We start from the raw sequence: 21,338 nt of genomic DNA, 5'->3' as shown, positions 1-21,338 counted from the left end.
CATAATTTCGTTTATTTATTTATGTGCTAATAAATCAAAATTTAATTCACAATTAAAAATAGGGACGATGACAAAAGTACCTAAAATTTTAAAAATATTTACAAAAATACCTGTAAACTTTTTTTATTTACAAAAATACGACTGATTTAAAATTAATTACAAAAGTATCAAAAAATGAAAATTAATTACAAAAGTACGATTTGTATAATGTCGGTATAATTATGGTATAATTTTAGAATATTAAAACTATAAATCAGATAATTTAAAAATAATATTTGGTTTATTATTGGTATAATTTCAGTATATTTTTGGTATATTGATTATAAATTTTTATATATATTTTCTAGTTGATAACATGTATTTTTTTTTTATGTGTATTTTTCACTATAGTTGGTAATGAACTAGAAAATTTGTATACTCTTGGTATACTGATGGTATAATTTTGGTATATTATTAATTTAATTTTCAGTATACGATTTGATGTAATTTTAGTAAATTTTTATTTAATATTAATAAAATCTCAGTATGTATAATGTTGGTATAATTTTGGTACAATGTTGATATAATGTTAGTTTATTAGTATACTAACATTATACCCACAGTATACACCGTATGTTTGATATTATTTTTTATTTTTTTGTACTTTTGTAAATATTATTAATATTTTTGTAAATGAAAAAAGTCAACATATATTTTTGTAATTATTTTCATTTTTTTTGGTAAATGGTGTAATTTTCTCTTAAAAATATTAGGGAAAGGGCCATTCATGCCCCTAAAATTTAGGGGCGAGAAATTCTTAGGTGAACACGTAGGATTATGAACCATCCATTTATTACGTGACACGTGGCATGACTATTTGCATGAGCCAATTAATGAAAGGGACATTAATTTTAAATAAAACACATTAAATACTCATTAATAATTTTGCCTTTCAATAATTGCCTCATACAAATAGTCATGCCATGTGTCACGTAATAAATGGATGGTTCATAATTCTACGTGGTGGACTCGGTTCACCTAAGAATTTTTCAGGGCGAGAATCAAGTAAACCTGCAACGTTCAGAAAAGTTTACTCAATCCCCCCAACATTTGTAAAAATGGACAATCAGACCACTCGGTTTAACGCTGTTTCATTGCTCTTAAGACTCCGGATTCTACGTGGCAAAGATAAGGATTATTTATACCTCTAAGATAGATCAAATGAGCCCCCAACAATTAAAAAGATTCACTTATGTCTTCAATGTTTTAAAAATGAACAGTTACTCGAATTCTATATGAAACCTAAGTAAGGGTGCAAATGGTTTTTCTTTTTCTGTCAAGGTGTAAATGTAAAAAGTTTAAAGATTGGGCGGTTTTTAAGTAATTAAGCCTATTTTTTTTATAAAATTCTTATGGGATTTTTAGAGAAATACACACAAAACAGCTAAATATTCTCACTAATACTGGTTGACCAAAACATATTAAAATTGACGGTTTGACTGATTTTATTTGTAAAAATATATTTTCACTTTTTGAAATTTACGATTTATCATTGTTAACATCATCTATTAATTTTTTTCTTTGATTTTACTCGTTATCATCATCGGAAAACCCGTGCACACCAGCTTCCTCCGACGTGTACTTCTGAATTCGTTCTCCTTCAGCTCCGTCTCCATCACGGCGTCCACTTCAACTGTACTCGAATCAGAAATATTATTAGTATTGTTATAGTTTTGCGACAACGCGGCACTGTTTCCTGTTTCGTTATCGGAGATAAAGATCTGAGGAGGAGACGACGTCGTGGTTTTGGAATTAAGATCTGATGACATGGAGGAGGATTTGATTGAGAGTGATTCAATGTTGTAGTTGATGATTGAGAACCGCGAGTTGGCGAGAGGGAGCTTCAGGAGCGACTGCGACATTGTGATGCCGGAAAATAATTACATGGAGGTAATACGGCAGCGTTTGGAGGAAATAAAATTGAATTGAAGGAAGATAAAAGGGAGTGGGGCGGATAGAGCGAGAAGTGAAGGTTTGAGTGGGTTTATGTTCTTTATGTTTATTAATTTGGTGTTTATGGAGAAGAAAAAGAATGACGAAAGTTGGTGGATTATTTTCTCTCTTAATGTTTCCAGAATCCACTAAAAAGATGGAAGTTAGCCAAAAATTGATATTTTGACACATTATCTTTACTTATTTATATGTTTTTTTAATTTCAATAATAGTTACTTTTGATCTCTTCAAAATTTAATGCAATATATTAATCTAATAGTTTTATTTGTGTGGTGTGGATTCTTTCTATGAACATAATTGTAGTTGTCATAAAAAAATAAATTACTATAAATTTACTAATAATTTACTAACTGTATACTATTAATTTACCAAACATAAATTTTATTATAAATTTACTAATGGTTACTAACAGATTACTTAAAAAAATAAATTTACTATTGTTTATTTTTAAATTATAAAATTATAAAATATATTATTATTTAGTTTACTATCAGTATTATAAATATGTGCGATTTTTTTTTCTTTTAGATTGCTAAAAGGCAATTTTACTTAAAAAAATAAATTACTACCGATTTACTAAAAGATAAGTTAGTTTACTAAAAGATGAGTTGGTTTAATAACGGTTTACTAATAGTCTACTATCGGTTAACTTAAAAACTTAATTTAATCTTTTTAACTTAAAAAATATTGTCATCGATTTGCTATCAATTTAATTGCTCATTATATACTTGCAAGTCTTTGATAGCACCCACTAATAGTTTACTAATAGGTAGTTAACTATTGGTCTACTATCAATTTACTAACAGTCAACTATTAGTTAACTAATAGGTAGTTAACTATTGGTCTTCTATCAATTTACTATATTTATTTGTCTTTTACGATTGCGACTTTATTGATTATTTTTTCAAAAAAATGGAAATAATATTTTGGTAAAAAGACACAATTTTTACTATCGAATTATTAAAAGAAAAATTTACTATTGATTGTCTATCAGTATTATAAATATATACAAAATTAGTTTGTCCTTTGGTTTACTAAATGAGTAGTTTACTTACGGTCTACTATCAGTTAACTAATAGGTAGTTAACTATTGATACTATCAATTTACTAACGGTATACTAGTAGTTAACTAATAGGTAGTTAACTATTGGTCTACTATCAATTTACTATATTTGTTTGTCCTTTACGATTGCGACTTTGCTGGCTATTTTTCTTAAAAGACGGAAATAATATTTTAAAAATTAACTATAAATTTATCAATATTTTAATCACGGTTAACTAACGGTGTACTATCACAAAATTTATATTAATTTCTTAAAAGATGAAAATTAACTATAAATTTATCGACGGTTTACTCACAATCAACTAACGGTGTACTCAAAATAAATTTATTAATTTTTTTAAAGTACAGTATGTTTAAAATACACAATTCAAGTTTACCAACAATTTATTAACCATACAACAAGTTTCCAACGGTTAACCTAGCGTTTACTAACAGTATATTACAAACAAAATTATTGGTGTACCATTAATAAACCATTGGTTAACCAACAAAAAAAATAATTACAAAATTTTATTATAAACCCCTCCGCCTTCACCACCGCAACAGAAACTGTCGAACAAAACCTAAATCGTCTTTTTTAAAATCTAAAATTATTGGTTAACCATTAGTTAACCATTGGTTAACCAACCGCAAACCATATAATAGACAATCACAAGTTTTAAATCCTTCTCTTCATTTTTGCCTTTCTCGCTTCCACATTCGTCTTCTTAACTTCAACCTATTCGTCACTCTCAATATTTTGAGCCATCTTCATGTTCCCATATTGATACAAAAAAAAATGCAATATGCTCCCGCTGTTGATCAGCAAAAATATATAAAATTAGTAACCATTTAGTTAACTGTTAGAAACTATTTAGTAAAAAATAATAGATATAATTAAAATAAAGAGATACTTTTCCATGAATGCAATTGAAATGATTCAAAAAAATCAAGTTGCACATGTGAGTAAGATTTAAAAAAAAAACACGAGCATAAAGTACAATTAAAATGACAGACATGAGGAAAAAAATATAAAATCTGGTAAACATAAAAACACCATTAGAAAACCTATAGCAAACCATTAAATCTGATAAACAGAAAAAACACCATTAGAAAACATATAGCAAACCATTAATAGTAACAGAGAATAACTTTTATATTTATAGCAAATTTATAGCAAACCATTAAATCTTACATTTATCAATTTTTATATTTATTCCAATTGTTTATGTTCACCTAAAATTGAACTTCTTTTATTGATCATTCTATTTTTCGTTTGTTTAGAAAAAATAACACAGAAGAACAATGTCAGTTTATCTCCATGAATCACTTGAGGTTGAAATCATGCCTGCATTCTTTCAACTACCTGAACATCTTCTATATGCTATCGTAATTCAATTTGCATTCTCTAATTTTTCTAGCTAACTTGTTGCAGAATGAGATGCAAGTTTCAGTAAAGCAGAAAAAGCTTGGAGAACCAATTGGTCAAACACTACTAGGCAAGACAGTGAGTATGAACAAATCTAATCTAACTCATCCATCTCATACGAATAACAAATTAACTAAAATTACATGCAATAGTTTGTTTAATCCATTTCTCCAAATTATGAACTGCCATCTAAACAGTTAAACAAATAGCAAGCACACAGATAAAGCACAAAAACTGAATTAGTTGCTAACCTAATAGAAAATCATAAATTCAATTTAAATTTATAATGCAAGAAGAAAAACACCTAATTAAATCGCTTAAACAATAGATACCTAATTGAATCGCTCAAATAACAGCAGCAAACAGAGTAATAATAATAGTAAGAGAGGTAGAACTGACCGCTAAAAGGAGACCGCTAAAAGCACCGCCATACCCATTTCCTCCGATCAAACCCACAGAAGTCCTCGCCATTTTTTTCTTCAAGAATCAATCAAATCTGAAACAATATCTCAATCCAAAAAAAATTCATAAATCTCGTCGGCTGATACAAAATCTCAGCAATTCAGAGCAGCTGGATCCATGTCTAGAAGAATTCGTGACTCCACCAGCTCTCCTCGTCTTCATTGAAATCTCCGACTCTTTGAATATGTTCTTCGTATGAAGGAACCAGTATGGCGGCAGCGAGATATATTGAATCGTAAAAACATCAAATAAAAAGGTGAAAAAGAAAAGAAAAAAAAGGATGTCGTATTTTTGTAGCGAGATATATAGAATCGTATTCATGAGATTATTTATGTGTTTGGCAGTGCCCTGTCTAATTTCCTCAATTCTTATTAGTTTCCAGCTCGGCCGCCTCCAACAATAGTTTTTGTGCGGAGCCCACTTACTCGAATTCTATACGTCTGTCATGCAATCTAACAAAACAGCCACGTTAATTTAAGCGTCAATCCACAAAGTCCCGCAAGGCTGCAAGTCGCATTCGTATAAAGTATAAACAAAGGAACATTCTCTCAAATTCTTGATATTTCACCTTCTTTTCCGGGATCTCAGAAAACAAAAAAGTTTGTCAAGATGAACGGATTCACGAGATTGAGTACAAAGGAGAAGGAGGTTGATCTAGAGGCCGGAAATGGAGAGACTCTCTATCCCGGTTTGAGCGTCGGCGAGAATGAATTGCGGTGGGGATTGATCCAGAAAGTTTACGGGATTCTCTCAATTCAGCTTATATTAACCACAATTGTGTCTGCTGCTACGGTTCTTTATGCTCCTATCAATTCTCTTCTTGGCGAGAGCCCTGGTCTCCTTTTGCTCCTCTGCATCGTCCCCTTCGTTTGTATGTCTGATTAATTTCCCAGATCTCGCTTTTTGTTAATTTGTTTTATGGGTTTGGCTTTGGTTTTTCTCTTGATTGTTAATTGAAATTTGTTGTGATGTGTGAAACGGTTGAATTTTTGATAATATTGAGAATTTGAGATTTTGATTGGAATTAGGGTTATAGATAGGCTGTGTATTTGATAAGTTTGTGTGTTGTCTGATAGGGTTCTTTGATGCTAGCAAATTACCATGGAGCTAAATTGGAAATGAATTTCACTTGTTCTCCTATGTTCACAAAAATGATAGTTCAGATTGATCTTTTTTCTAATCCTCTTGTCTAATGGATTGATGAAAAATTGAAAATTTTGTTGAAAATTAGGACGATAGATAGGCTTTTTTATGATATTTTCATGTGCTCGATTAGGGATTTGAACTTTTGAGTCAACCATTTTGAGGGATTATAGCATCGGTCGTTTCTTTTTTATCTCCTAATCATTTATCAGATTGCCATTGAGATTCAGTTTAGAAATTAAATTCCCTTATTTTCTTCTATTCATATATAACTGGTAGGCTGTAGTATTAGAACTTTCTACTCATTACTAGTATTAGATACCCTGTTGAATCTCTTGTTTATTTACTTATGATTATATGTTTAATTTTTTTTTTCACGAATAGTTATTTATTTGATTTTATGAAATAGAATGTTGTAATGTTTACCATTGATTAAAAGTATCTGTTATTACTTTATCTCAAAAACTCACTCATAAGAACTGCAGTGCTGTGGCCGTTGCACGTTTATCACCAGAAGCACCCTGTCAACCTGATTATCCTCGCTCTCTTTACTGTGTCGCTGAGCCTTTTGGTTGGAGTAAGCTGTGCTCAAATAGAAGGTCAGTTCCTTTCTCCTCCCATATTCACAAGTTCTTTGATTCATTGAATTACACTTTTTCTTAGTCTTACCGGAGAAAATACAGACCGGCGTTGAGTTTGAAAGCTCTGCAGGCAATTACAGTATCTTTTTAGTCCTATTTGAGAAAATACAAATTGTTTATCTGGTTGTTCTTGTTCTCTTGATGTTTTCAGGGAAAATTGTGCTTGAAGCACTAATTTTAACCTCAGCTGTGGTTTTATCTCTTACTGCATACACTTTCTGGGCTGCTAAGAAGGGTAAAGACTTCAGCTTTCTGGGACCAATTTTGTTCACCAGCCTTATCATTCTCATCCTCACCAGTTTCATCCAGGTTAGATGTGTCTCGTTTGATTTGGTTTATTGAAGCCATGGATAATTTTAAGTGGTTTAAAGTTCTAACATGTTTTATCTATTCACCATAGGTATTCTTCCCTCTCGGCTCAACATCTAATGCTATCTATGGCGGAATCAGTGCTCTGATATTCAGTGGATATATAATTTATGACACCGACAACCTGATCAAGCGCTTCACTTATGATCAGTATATTTTGGCCTCTGCTGCTCTCTACCTCGACATTCTCAATCTATTCCTTTCGATTTTGCGTGTTCTGAGTCAAAGAAACAATTAGGTCTGTACAGTACAGGATAATCCTTCGGCAGCTGGATTAGCATGCAAACTATATTGTCATAAAAACTGAATTGGATTAAGACTGGATAATTGCTTGGTGTACATTTCTGATTTCTAGTAAACTTCCAGTGCTGAGAGGTGCTGTTTATTGAAGTTGTGCATTCGCGTAGTAGTCCATAATTTGTTTCCCATAATATGGATCTTTTTGTTATTTGAACATAACATAGTTTTATTTTTGGTTAAATTGAACTTTAGCGTATTTTGCAATTATAACAGTGATTAATGTCAAATATGAACTATAATAACGTGCAATTTTTCGATAAATAAGATATATATATAGGCATCACTATCTACATTGTTTTGGCATCCATATTATCATTATTTTACATAAAGAAAGTCTTGAGTGTTTTAAAATACAAGAAATTAATAGTTCGTATATGACATTGGCAAAATTTAAAATTTGAGGCATGCTAAATTCATTGATAAATATACACTATTTTGGCATCCATATTACCATTATTTTATCAACAAAAATTCTCAGTGTTTAAAATTATAAGAAATTAATAGTTTGTATACGACATTGTCAAAATTTAAAATTTGCGTTGAGCTCAATCGATGTTAAGTACAGAGGTCCAGCCAATATATAAATATATATCTATTCATAAACGTATGTCCATTCACACACATAACCAAAGTTCTTCAATAATTTTGGACTGTTGTGAGAAAATGAGGCAGTAACATGAATCCAATTACAACTTGGAATTCAAAAGGAAGATATGTAATAGAACAATTGATAACAATACATTTCAGGATTAAGGGTAAAATCCAGCATGTTAAACATAATCAGCTTAACTCGAGCAACATCTAGACCCGAGTAAGACATCTAAAAACTCGAGCAACCTTTATCTGAGCATCGAACTCGGAGAAGCAAGCAAAAGACCATAAACCCAAAGAAGAGGAACCGAATAGTAAATATCTAATCATATATAAATCAAGTTATCAATAAATATCTAATCATATTTTAATCAACTTGTAGACGAATTCTAAGTACACTGCTTGATCCCTTTTCACTTCCTTCTGTACTCTACCTTTCTCAATCAACATTAATTTAAATGACATACTGGATACTCAAAAACACCTTTCGGTGTTCCTTTGACGTTTGCTCTTCTTTGAAGAACATTAACCTATCCCTAAACATCTATAGGACACTCATTGATTTATCAACAACTAATTACATAAGCAAACTAAGAATAAATAATTTCACATCTAAACAATAATCAACCTAGTTATCAATCTTGTATCCCAGGCTCGTCATCAATATCCCAACTCAATTCCTCGTCTTCCTCTGCAGAGATCAATTTCTTACGTAAATCTACTCTACTCACATTCTGTGAGCTCCCCAAGAATGCTTCCTCTTTACTTCCATCAATTTCTTCAATTGCATCCCATCCAAGATCCTCCTCCTCCTGTAACAATGACTGGTGGCTCGAAACAACCGATACATCACATGACGACACACCATGATCGCCCTTCACCTCTGCCTTCTCCTCGCTCTTATCCAACTTATCAACATCACCTGAATATAATTTTTTCAGGCCGTTTTTACTTTTATTCTCAAAATTGGAGCTTCCACCGACATTATTATTGTAATTGTCATCTTCATCTTCATCTTCAAAATCCCAACTCAAATCATCTTCATCAGAAATTGCTCTTTTCACAAGCAAAGATCTCGCCTCCTCGGCTCGTTTTAATTTGTGCAGTTTATAAAAATATCTACTCCAAAAAGTTTGATTATCTACTTTACTAGGCACTACCTCATCATAAATTTCCTTAATTACCTTGTTTTCACTAATTAAACTATTAATCTCCGATTCAGTATCTTCCATATTAAAAACCCCTAATCTCCAATTCTCATAATCAACTTTGTCTTCCGGTTCATTACAATACGTATTAAAATCACACTGAATTGCATTAACTCGCATATCAAAACGGCTGTATTGCTTCAAATTCAAATTTGAAGACCGTTGATGATTTTCATCCGAATCATAATAATTACTATCAGAACTAGAAGCTAATATTGAGGTTTTACCATGAGATATAATCTGAGCCGTTGAATTCCAGAAGGTAGCGCCGATGTCGTCGATGGCTTGGCCGACGGTTTCCAGCGATTCCTGAGCGACGGAGGCGCCGACTTCGAAGGAAGCAGGAAGATCCTTGACGGCGCGTGAAGCAACTTCCCGAATAACCGCAGTTTCCTCTTTGAAGCCGGATCCTAATTCTTGGAAGTCTTTACGGTAGGTTTCGATCACGGACTCTGATTTGGTGGCTAGGGATTTGATTAAGCCGCCGAATGACCACGTGGAGGGACCGACGTCGGTGTTGGAATGGATTTCGGAGGTAGGGGAATCGGGTCGGGATTTGGGGGAATCGGGTGGAGTTGGTTCGTCGGCGAAGACGGATTTGAGGAAATCCATTATTTGGTGGGATTGAGATGGCTCTGGTTTTTGTGTGGGTTTTGGGAGAGAGAATTAAATAAGAAGAAAAAGAAGGTGGTAAAAGACTACACAGCTCGGGAGTTTGAAATTGAATTGATGATGTGGATGCGAATGGGCTGAGAAGGAGTATTAATTTTTAAAAATAAAATCATAATTTAAGATAAAAGGTGAAAAAATCCTTCAATTATTCGGAAAGTGCATATAAGTTCTTTTAATTTTTTGCTTAACCACTTAGGCTCTTGATATTTTTGAACATTGCAAAACAATCTTTAAATATTTGAAAAGAGCAGTGAATCCCTTCTAGTTTATTTTTTTGGACACTTAGCCTCTTACAATTTAAGTCATTTTTGTGATTTTTTTTCAATTTTGCATCATCTAAAATATTAAAGGCATAAGTAAAAAATAAAAACTAAAATAATTCTCGTGTTCTTTTTTAATAGCTTAAAAATAAGTGTATCTTCTGCCTAAATTTAAAGTACTTTTTGAATTGAGAGATTTAAAATGAACAATGTTTAAAAAAAATATAAATTTAATAAAATTTAACTGAAATTTATTGCTTGAGAAAAAAATGTTTAAAAAGTACATCCTCAATAACTCTTTATTTGAGATTTCATAATTACAGACAAAAAAAGTTAAAATTTGTCATTTTTATAATTTTATTATTCTAAAAGTGCCCTTATAAAGTATCAATTTAATCTAAACAATGAAATTCATAAATTAATAGATTTCATATTTTACAAATTTAAAATCTATAAATTTTATAGATTTAAAAATTCTCAATTCAAAACGATTGTTTTAGTCTTTTACAATTTAAAACCTTAAATTTTAATATTGTCAACGAAATAGTATTATTTATAATTTAAAATGCTAATTAATTTTCTGATAAAAGAAATACTGATTTTATATACTACTCCCTCCGTTCTTTTTTAGTTGTCCATTTAGCAAAATATATTTGTCTCTAATTAGTTGTCCATTTAGAATTTCAATGTGATTTTAGCTATTATCTTCCAAATGAACAAAGGATCACTTTACCCCCTCAACTTGGCACAAAGTATCAAAAACGTCCAAATTAGCAAAACCGAATCATTTTTACCCTGAACTTGTCAAAACCGGTACAAAAATACCCATATGCTGACGTGGCACCTTAATTGGAGAGTGAGTTTTTAATTAATCATAATTTACTCTAATAAAATTATATTTAAATACTAATTAATTATAATTTAACCCTAATTAACCTAGGGACCCTTTTAGACTTTTTCCCCTAAAAAAAATTCCAATTTCCGGCGAGGAGCTCCTCCTCGCCGGAGATCTGTTCTCTCAAGAACAAAGGTTGTTCTTTGAGAGGTCAGCGATATGTTCTCTCAAGAACAGACAGCGCGCCGCCGCCGTCTGTTCTTGAGAGAACAGATCGGCTCTGTTCTCCCAAGATCACGTTAAAAAAAGATATGATTTTTTCATACCAGCAGTACAGAAACATAATCAAACCATCCAACAGAAAGAAATAAATAATACAATACACAGTAATGGACTTGCTAGCTAGCTTAAGTTGCAACAATTCTACATCCAAACATATTATACTATATATACAATACATAAACCAAAATCAAAATTAAAGATTCAAGATTCAAGATTCAAGACCCATATGAATTATACCCAGTTGGAGTTGCAGGTGTTATTGGGCTTGAGATGCTTGAATCGCCAATTTCTTTGTGTTTTTTACCATTATTTGTAGCAAGAACAACTACCGTGCTTTTGAAAATTTGGATGTTGATTTACCCTCTTTTTGGAGGCAGTTTTTGATGTTTAATTGACCTACATGCTGCCAATTCCATTTTTTTTTCTTTAATAATAATGAAAACAAAAGAGATTAACCAAAGAAAATAACAAAGCATTCAAGAAACAAACGATTTAATTTGAAAAGAGAAATAAAAAAAACGATAAAATAGAAAAATTGATTGAATTTTGAAAGAGGAAGGATAGACCCACAGGTTTGTTCAGCTTTGGGGTTAATTTGTTGCATATATGAAATTTGGGGGTTAATTTGTTGTATATATGGAATTTGGGGTTGATTTGTTATATTTATGAATTTCGAGAGTTAATTTGTTATATAAAATTTTAAATTAAAGGGATTAATTTTTATTTTTTAAAATTATTAGGTATTTAATTTATAATGTTTAAAAAAAATTAGGACCATTTTAATCCTTCCTCCACAAAAACCACTTTGAAAAACCATTAAAATCGGAGAGTGTATCTCACTCTCTTGGATGAGAGTGGGGAGGGGTGATTTTGTACCATTTTTTACAAGTTCAGGGTAAAAGCGATCCCACTTTGCTAATTTGGACGTTTTTGATACTTTGTGCCAAGTTGATGGGGCAAAGTGATCCTTTGTTCTCTTCCGAATTTACCCATCCCTAATAAATGACTTTATGTTTTAACTTAAAAGGCATTTATTAACTAATAGGGTTATACTAATATTTCTCTTTACAAATCAAGACAAAAGGAGCATTATCTTGGTATGTGTAATATTGGCTAAATAGACAATTAAAAAAGAACGGAGGGAGTACTCCATTTGCTTACAAACAAAACAATTGCTCAAACCCATAAAGGTTGCACTAATCATAATCAAAACTCAGAAGCGAGAATTCTAACAATCCATAATGGGGAGTTTTTAAAGCTCAATAACCTATTGGTATTAAACACTTCTCATTGTGACAGCTCAATATTTATTGAGTGGTTGATATGCACCAACCACTTAATAAGGGACCCACTCTTCTCTTTTACTTTTTGTTTTGTTCTTTTAAATTGTATTCAATGTAATAAATAAAAATGTGGGACTCTTATTAGTTTACTTTTTAAAGTCTAACTATTGTGGAGATTGTATAATAAATATGGGTTTTGGCACCGTTTGGATTGATGGATTCTAAACGATGAATTCTAAACAATCCATGGATTTGGACAAAATTTATCGTTTGCCTAGAAAAAAAATTAATAGAATCCATGAATTTATAAATACCCTCATTTTCTACAATCCATCATTTTTTAGGGTTTTGATTTCCCATCTATTAGGTGGGGAAGTCCAAATGCACCATTTTTTTTATAGATGATGGATTGTTATACTATTTATTATTTTTCATAAATAATATTAAAAATCCATTGATTTTATATTCAATTCAAACGACGGAATTTTAAAATCTATGGATTTAATTCCATTGATTTAAAATTCATCGATTTTGCTAAAATCCATAGATTTTAAAAACCCTCAATCCAAACGGAAGCTGACGTGGCATGGCTATCAGACTCAAAAACAGTCTAACGACTGTGGATGCTCTTAGTCTGACGATTTAAACAATTTTTTTTTGTTTATTTAGACAATACGAATGTGCGACTTCTGATGCATAAAAGAATACAAGCACACATCTCTAGCACTACAGCATACACAGGAGAATTATCATATAGAAATGGCATCAACCCAGCTACTTAAGAAGCTAGCCGTCCAGGCTTTGCTGCCGCGATAGTCTTCTAATTTCCTTCACGATCAGTTCTTTTTCCTCTTCAAATTGCTCATCCTCCGCACCTAAAGGAGGGAAGGAACACAGAATAAATTATAAAATATTGCAGAGAATGAATCTCTAAAGAATAAAGGGTTAATTGCAAATTCATACACGAACTTTACCCTAATTTGCAATTACAACATAAACTTTAAAACTTGACAATGTTAGTAACCAACTTTACACTTTTGGCAAATCGATACACCAAACACGAAAAACACTAACGTGGACATTGTAATATACCGCCATGTGTCGTTGCGTGATTGGTCGATGCACCAATTTGCCAAAACATGAAAGTTGGTTACTGACATTCCCAAGTCTCAAAGTTTATGTTGTAATTGCAAATTAGGATAAAGTTTGTGTATGCATTTGCAATTAACCCAAGAATAAAACACCAATATTGCAGAATGAGAAGAATGCCACACTTGTTACCTTTTCCAACAGAAAGTTCAATAAGCAATTCCACCAACCTCGCGCTGTTTTTTGCCAAAATTACTTTTACTTCTCGTGGCTTGTTAGGATTAGCAACAAAAACCTGCACGAAAACCGAGACATTAAAAACTCTAAAACCGTAACTTTACCCAAACTGCAATCATAATTTTGCACATGATGTTGATTTCACGGAAAAAGATAACTTGTGGATTCTGCCTGCAATACAATATTCCATGGTCTAACCGAAAGACAAGTTTGTGAAAGAGAAAAGGAAAAAGAAACTAGTCTCTGCGCCTTACGGATTATGCAAAATGGTCAAACAGATTATGGTTGTTTTTCTTATCTCTTGGTAACTCTACTCATGCTGGTTCGCAAACTAATTTTTATTATCAAGAACCTTTTAAAAAAGATGTGCTTGACAGTTTATAACTTGGAGATTAAATAGAATAAAAATTAGTTATGGTTGCTTTCAGAAACTCAACATTTATTTAAGTGTGCATTTTACCATCTTAGATAGGTTGCTTTCAATATGAATTGCACTCTGCTCACCTATTAGAATGAACCTCAGACTCATTTCACAGATCAATAAAATCAGAGAACAAAATTTCGAACACGAGCATGGGTATAGTAGTATTCAAAAGCTGATGTGGTGGCCTGAGAATAAGTAGAGCCATATAAGATGACTGAAAGAAAGAGAATCTACAACCTTGAATATGTGAAATGCCGAGATCTGAATATTTTTGCTTGAATCCTGTTCAGACAAATAAACAAGTAAACAACAGTTATTGCATTACAAATAAGCTAATAAAACTGATCCATTTGTATAATCTAATCAAAACAGCCAATTACAGCTTAAGGTATCCACGACACGAGTTTACCAAAAAGTAAAAACTAATAATACCAATTTGAAGTTTTTAACACTCTTAAGGATATTGTCTGAGGTAGAAACCTACAGTCCCCAGGACAGTCAAGAATTGAGAAATGGTATAGTTTTCCATGGAAAGAGTCATTAATCAATCTAAAAAAAGAAGTCCTTTAATAGTCCTTAATTTTGGCATTGCCCAAAATTTAATCATCACCTCTCAAACTAGCTCATTATAAGATATATCAATTCCCCTCCCCTGCAGTAACCCTTGAAAGTCATTACTCTTGTAGCTCGTTTATAACACCAATTGATGCAAATTACAAAACCCTTGGGTGATAGAAGAAACAGGAAAGCCGGCTGAGATATATATTAGGGTACGATACTAGTGAGATAAAAATCACATCTGAAATATAACTAATTTTTTTTACAGCTTATAACTTGGAGATTAAAAAGAATAATTATGATGATGAAAGAGTGAAGATAATGCATGTTTTCCCATAACTCAAAATTATCCTTATCAAATTGCACACCATACTCCAATTCTCAGTTGTCAAAGCTTTAAAACATTAAATTGTGAAGAGTTCTGGTCAAAGATTTGTAGTTAGATCTTTGATTTTATTCTAGTTGTGACTATCTAAGCTCAATACTTTAGTAACAGTTGGCTATGTGGGAATATCAGCTCAAAACATCCATCTATATCATGTACAGAAGATTTAATCGACTGCTCAAACATATAGATCCAAAAGAAAAATGAAAGAAGTACCTTCAATAACGTCATCATTACTTTTAAGTACTGAACTTCTAAAATATAGCGCTTCATTATATGGGAGTTCGAAGGCTCCAAAAGAAAATCCGAGAGAAGCTACATCCATTAGCAAAGTCATGTTACCTTAAAGATGAAAACCTCTTCAGAGCAGAATCTATAACTTAGAGCAGAAACTAACCTTCAATGATTGCCTTCTTGTCACATAATTGGGAGATATCAGTAGTTTCTCATACATGTCAAAGAACTGGAAAGACAATACTGTGTCATCTTAAATGTCTCATAGAGGGAGTAATGAAGAATACATAAACAAGCCATGATAATTGATAAGCAGGAAAGTTTACCTCATCATAGTGAGCAGTTAGATATTCAGCAACCACATTCTCATGTTTAGTAAGTAAATCCTGCAACCATTTATTGGCAAACATGTAAAATATGCCCAACTGGAGACTTGAACACTGACAGGTCAACATGAAGTAACTACGAACTTACAAAGTAATAAGTCTGACCTTGAAAGTAGAGAAAGCATCAGAAGCAACATCAAAATTTGGCAATTCCACAAATTTGAAGAACAACTCAAAGCTTGCAGACTCTAATATATACCTGAAACAACACTACAAAAATTAACAGTGTGAAAACATGAAACTTGGTAACCACGAAAAAGTAATAAATATTAATTGAATTTCAGAAGCACTATATTCTGATGTTCATTTCATATTCATTTTTTCCTCATAGAAGAAACAGTAAAATAACAACGCCAATAATTCCCATCAAGCTGCAACGGCCAGTCCGTGTTTCCTGCCATCTCCCATGAAAAATGTAGGCCCAACAGACTTCATTGTTAATCTAAATAAGTATCACTTTGTACTTAAGCAACCCCAAGTGATGCTTTCTGGATAAAATATACTTATGCAGCGGTTAACAAGGTTAAATTCACATAATCATCCAAAAGCAAAATTAATTCAAGACAAGCAATAATAACTAATGAGCACATTGTCAATGGAGTAGAAAGCTTAGAATGAAAACAGACCTCATACATGAGACCTCCATTAGATTGATGATTAAACATAATTACTCAAGACAGTGCAGGAACAACAGCAAACAAGAAAAACACATCCAAGATTCTATAGTCCTTTCATTTTCAGTCATTCATCATGCAAAAATAATAGCAATACTTCAATTAATTAAGCATCAACCATGGTAAAGGTCATTAAAGACTTGAAGAAACTATGAGAGGAACTTAAAAACAAAAAGAAAGCACCATGTCTTACTTTGCAAGGGATGGAAATTTGACGCACTCCCTTAGCATAACACCACAATTCAAGGCAATTTCCTTGTTGTCATAGCTGCACCCAGAAGACAACAATGAGTCCTATAGAATATCACATAATCAAATTTCAGAAATAGTAAAAAAATGCTACAAAACAACAATTCAAGGATCATTTTCTGCTTATTCGGAAACAATAGAACAACCAGACATATCAAAGGCAGCAACAATGTTAAAAGCTCATAGTTAATGTTAATACTGCTAGAAAGAACATAAGAATAAGATCAGAAAACTACATACACTTACCAGACAACAAGAAAGTCTAACAATTCAAAATGGTTCTCTATGTACTCCACAGAGAAATACTTGGAATCAACATTTTGCTTCAACAATATGGACCAGCAATGCACTAAATCCTTTCTTGCCTAAGTCAAAAAATACATATATCGCATTACCGCTCGGAAAAAGGGGAAAAACAAATTAAAACAGTTGTCGAAGTGCTAATAACAGTTAAAAACTCACTTCCCATCCTAGATTAGGAAGTTTGTGAATCATAAGAGCAAGAACATCCTCCTTAGAAACTTCAAGCACTAACTGTGAAACTTGCTCGGCATTCGGCTCAACCTCACCGTCTCCACATAGCATAATTCTTATCGCTACAAGATTTTTCTCAACCTCTTCCAATGCCTATACAACAAATTCACAATAAAATAAATAAGATGCTAAAATCCTCAGCATAATAATGAGTAAAAACTTTCTGTCATACTTTTTTGACCTGGATAACATAATATTTACAACCTCTGGAATTGAATATTTACTCTATGTATGCATAATTAAGATTAAAATCATGATTAACTGAAAGCATAATTTGCATAAATTAATTACGTAAATAATTAAGAGACATAAGTTACCTTCTCGAGTGATTTAACTTCGACGACGGTTTTAGTATCGAGAGCGGTGAGGCTCTCCTTCAATGCTTTCACCACCTCTAACGGCGTTTTAGGCCTCGACGGCTTAAAGAATGAAAACGACATGGCGGAGCAACGATGATCGGAAAAAAAATGCTCTTCTACTTTACGAAAACAGTGTCGTTTTGCTGTCGTTGTAGTTGTTGACGACGATTATCAGTGATTTTGCGGAATTGAAATGGAAATGAAATCGGAGAGAATCTGGAAAAGTAAAAGCGGTTTTTGTGCCATTTTTTAAAGTATAGGTTGTTGAATATATTTTAGGTCGCCTGTGGTGTTCAGAAGCTTGCCAGCTTTTTCACGTCAGCTTTTTGTCACCCAATTGGAATTCATTTTTAACTTGGAATTTCCGAATTTGGATTCTTCACAAAAGATAAATTAGACTATACATATAAAAAAATAAAAAATAAAAAGAAAAACTTAGGCCTAATGTTTTAAAACCCCCCGACTTTTTAACCCATTTTCAATCATACCCTAACGTTAAAAATTTGTCAATTTTACTCTATTTTGTATTTTTGTGTTTCAATTGTACCCTGAAAAATTAAAGTAACGTCTTTTGCGTTTGGAAATTTGTTTAAAACATTCTACATGTCTCGCATATATTAATTGTATATTTTTAAAATTTATTTAAATTTAGTTAAATTAATTAAGAATTTAAATTAGTGTTAATTTGATTATGGTTTTTAGTTAGTTTTTAAAAATAAAGGACTTATTTGTACTTTTTTGAATAAAAAAAATTTAATTTCATGTTTAGATTTAATTAATTGAATGATTTCATCATTTAAGTAAAAAAATTAACAAAAATTAAAATATTGGGGTACAATTGAAAACGGAAAATTCGAAAGTAGGTAAAATTGACAAATTTTCAACGTCGGGGTGGAATTGAAAAAATGTTTAAAGGTGAGAGGTTTTTGAGTAATTAAACCAAAAAATTATTGTTGTGGAACATAAGAAAGTCCAACCCAATCCCCAACTTAATTACCCCATTATTTAAATTACAAGACAACTTGATTTTACTAATTTTGAAATAGAAAAGATAACTCATATCTATCAATTTTTCTAATTATTCATCACATTTTCTCTTTTTTTTTTCTAATTAAAATAATTTAAGTTTAACACCAACGAACTGTAGCTCAAATAGTATAAACGTTGATAGCAGCTCCCCCTCCCCAATAATAAAAAATAATAATTAAGTTTAACATATTAAATAAAATATACAAAAAAGAGTTAAAAATGTTTATTTAAAAAAATATACAAAAGAGTTAAAAAAAATAAAAGTACAAGTTAAATAAAAATATACAAAAAAAAAGAACATTAATACAACAATAAATATGTTTATTTAAATGTTTTAGTCACATTGATAATTTTTTGTAATATGCAACTTGAGAATATATCTAATGATTATTTATTATTTATATACATTTGGCTAAAATAATACTAAAAATGCAATGATTTCATTAATAATAGTTCAAATTTTTACTTTATAATTATATTTTTGGAAAAATTAATAATTTTGTAAAGAGTTTTACCAAAAAAAACACCATCTTCATATAAAAATTCTTTACTAATGACGTTGAATAACAATTATCGAGTTAAAATGGTAAAAAAAAAACATCACGGCCCATAATAAATAATCGGCTTGAATAGAATAAAAATCTTGATGATGAAAATAAAGAAAATATTTTTTGAATTTTTAATTATTTTATATACATAACTGTAAGTTTCAATTACGCATATGATATTATCTCACATGGTATTTGTCTGTTACCGGGTCTGGATAATGTTAAAATCGCAGAACTGCAGGCAATGAAGTTTGAAATGAAGATGGCGTTGGAAACTCAGACTAACAAATTTCACTTTAAATCGGATGCCAAATTGGTTATCAGCCGTTTCTCTCACCAGGGGAAATGTTTAGATTATGGTCAATTAATTGCAGATGATATTAAACTTTTAGGAAGACAACTAGAGAATTATAGTTTCGATTATATTCATAGGACCGGAAAATGATTTATCTTATTCGTAAGCTAGATGGGATGTACAACAAGGGTCTGATTTTGTTTCTAATAGAGTTATTTACAGCTCTAACAAAGAAGAAGTATTTTTTGATTTTATGTTGTAATAAAATCATTATCCATTTCTCAAAAAGAAAAAATTATGAGAGAACATTTTTAACTTATTTTTATTTTAAAATAAGTTAATTTCATAAAAATTCATCAACTTTATACGTTCTCTCATTTTAATCACGCATTTAAAGTTTCTCATTTGTATGCACGAACTACCATTTTTCCTCAAATGCATGCATGGTGCTGAGGTGTCACTGCTCCATTGGTGTAATTTGCCGAGGTAGAGGTCATTTTACACCAATTAATGAGTGTCATCTCAACGCCGTGCATGAATTTGAGAAAATATGGTAGTTCGTAAATGAAAATGAAAAAAATTAAACCGCGTAATTAAAATAAAAAATATGTAATATTCATTATTTTTTTGACATTAATTTTTTTAAAATTGGTCTCGAGCTCGATGAATATTCTCTCGAAGATAAATTCTAGTTTCATATTTTATACAAACACATATCATCTTACTAACTCTCTTTTAAATAGCTTGTCCTGAATTTTCAGTTTTTGGTGCATTTTTTAATTGTTTTATGGGATTATTTTCCAAATACCTGATTTGGATAAAATATTTACACCATTTTGACCCATCTTTTCTTCTTATCCTATGTTACCTAATAAGTTAACTTATTTACAAAAAAAACCTACTATATAAAAAAGTCTTATCTCATTTTAAGTTAAACTTTTTCATACCCACCTTTTATTTTCTCTCTCTTCTTCTTTCTTCTCTCTCTTCTTCTCTCTTATTTTCTTCTTCTTCTTCTTTTTCATTTAATTTTCAATTTATCCCCTCCGATTATTTTTCCGTTCGTCTTTCCAGTCGCGCTTCCGTTCGTCTACTTCCGGTGGATTTCTCGTCGTTTTCGGTCGTTTTTCCGTTCGCGCTAGTCTGTTCGTCTTTTCCGTTCGCGCTATGGATTTCTCGACTCGTTTTTAGATTTGTGTAATTTTTTAGATTTTTTGTAATGATTTAAATATTTTGTAAATAAATTATTGTAGATCTATAATTTTTTGTTTATAAAATTGTTCTATTATTCATATAATTATTTATTTTGTCTTCTTTAATTCATAAATTTGTTTATTGATACTAATTTTGTAAATAAAATATTGATTTATGGTGCATTTGTAATAATTTTATAATATCTTCACGTTTTAGTGTATTTTTGGTGCATTAATAGTGTATTTCTACCCTTTTTAGTATATTTATGGTGCATTTACAGTGTTTATGGTGTATTTGCAGTGTTTCATGATTAAATCACAAAGACACTACAAAATTCCATAAATACACTACTTATACACTATATATACACTAATTTTACACTATATATACACCATAAAAACACTACTGCTACACTATAAAAAATAAAATAAAAAATTCCAGGATCTATAAAAAATAAAAAATAACATTATATATACACTAATCTTACACTATATAAAAAAATTGCCGGTCGGTTCGGTCGACCAAACCGAAAAAACCGAAAATCTAAATTGAAAACCGAAAAAAGTATTTATGAAATTAAAAAAAAGGTATTTTTCGTAAATGAAAAAAGTCAAAAAAAAAGTCAAAATTTGCA

At 31.1% G+C, this 21,338-nt stretch overlaps 3 protein-coding genes across 3 annotated transcripts; 1 reads left to right on the top strand and 2 right to left on the bottom strand.

Moving 5' to 3' along the window:
- The first annotated feature begins 5,456 nt into the window (after window positions 1-5,456).
- On the top strand, window positions 5,457-7,468 carry LOC126670192 (BI1-like protein). The gene is made up of 4 exons (XM_050363859.2): window positions 5,457-5,796; window positions 6,554-6,667; window positions 6,861-7,018; window positions 7,110-7,468. Exons 1-4 carry the CDS (start codon window positions 5,535-5,537, stop codon window positions 7,314-7,316), a joined length of 741 nt encoding a protein of 246 aa, XP_050219816.1. The 5' UTR covers window positions 5,457-5,534; the 3' UTR covers window positions 7,317-7,468.
- Window positions 7,469-8,281: 813 nt separating this feature from the next.
- On the bottom strand, window positions 8,282-9,920 carry LOC126670778 (uncharacterized). The gene has a single exon (XM_050364600.2). The coding sequence runs from the start codon at window positions 9,787-9,789 to the stop codon at window positions 8,605-8,607; it is 1,185 nt and encodes a 394-aa protein (XP_050220557.1). The 5' UTR covers window positions 9,790-9,920; the 3' UTR covers window positions 8,282-8,604.
- Window positions 9,921-13,144: 3,224 nt separating this feature from the next.
- Window positions 13,145-17,974, bottom strand: LOC126670288 (uncharacterized). The gene is made up of 11 exons (XM_050363984.2): window positions 17,597-17,974; window positions 17,208-17,372; window positions 16,992-17,110; window positions 16,690-16,764; window positions 15,928-16,021; window positions 15,763-15,822; window positions 15,600-15,665; window positions 15,419-15,517; window positions 14,497-14,541; window positions 13,791-13,893; window positions 13,145-13,384 (listed from the first exon to the last, which is right to left on the bottom strand). The coding sequence occupies exons 1-11, from the start codon at window positions 17,717-17,719 to the stop codon at window positions 13,296-13,298; spliced, it is 1,038 nt and encodes a 345-aa protein (XP_050219941.1). The 5' UTR covers window positions 17,720-17,974; the 3' UTR covers window positions 13,145-13,295.
- Between the last annotated feature and the right edge of the window lie 3,364 nt (window positions 17,975-21,338).

Source organism: Mercurialis annua, linkage group LG2 (assembly GCF_937616625.2).
Source record: "Mercurialis annua linkage group LG2, ddMerAnnu1.2, whole genome shotgun sequence".
In the NCBI taxonomy this organism is placed as follows: Eukaryota; Viridiplantae; Streptophyta; class Magnoliopsida; order Malpighiales; family Euphorbiaceae; genus Mercurialis; species Mercurialis annua.
Note: the sequence above shows the minus strand (reverse complement) of the source record. Positions and strands in the feature narration are given on the sequence as shown.

Coding starts and splice junctions, on each gene's coding strand:
- LOC126670192 (XM_050363859.2), top strand. CDS start 5,535: ATGAACGGATTCACGAGATTGAGTACAAAGGAGAAGGAGGTTGATCTA. Junction 5,797..6,553: donor CTGCATCGTCCCCTTCGTTT/GTATGTCTGATT, acceptor TAAGAACTGCAG/TGCTGTGGCCGTTGCACGTT. Junction 6,668..6,860: donor AAGCTGTGCTCAAATAGAAG/GTCAGTTCCTTT, acceptor TGATGTTTTCAG/GGAAAATTGTGCTTGAAGCA.
- LOC126670778 (XM_050364600.2), bottom strand. CDS start 9,789: ATGGATTTCCTCAAATCCGTCTTCGCCGACGAACCAACTCCACCCGAT.
- LOC126670288 (XM_050363984.2), bottom strand. CDS start 17,719: ATGTCGTTTTCATTCTTTAAGCCGTCGAGGCCTAAAACGCCGTTAGAG. Junction 16,022..16,689: donor AAATTTCCATCCCTTGCAAA/GTAAGACATGGT, acceptor GTGTTGTTTCAG/GTATATATTAGAGTCTGCAA. Junction 13,894..14,496: donor CGGCATTTCACATATTCAAG/GTTGTAGATTCT, acceptor GTTTTCGTGCAG/GTTTTTGTTGCTAATCCTAA.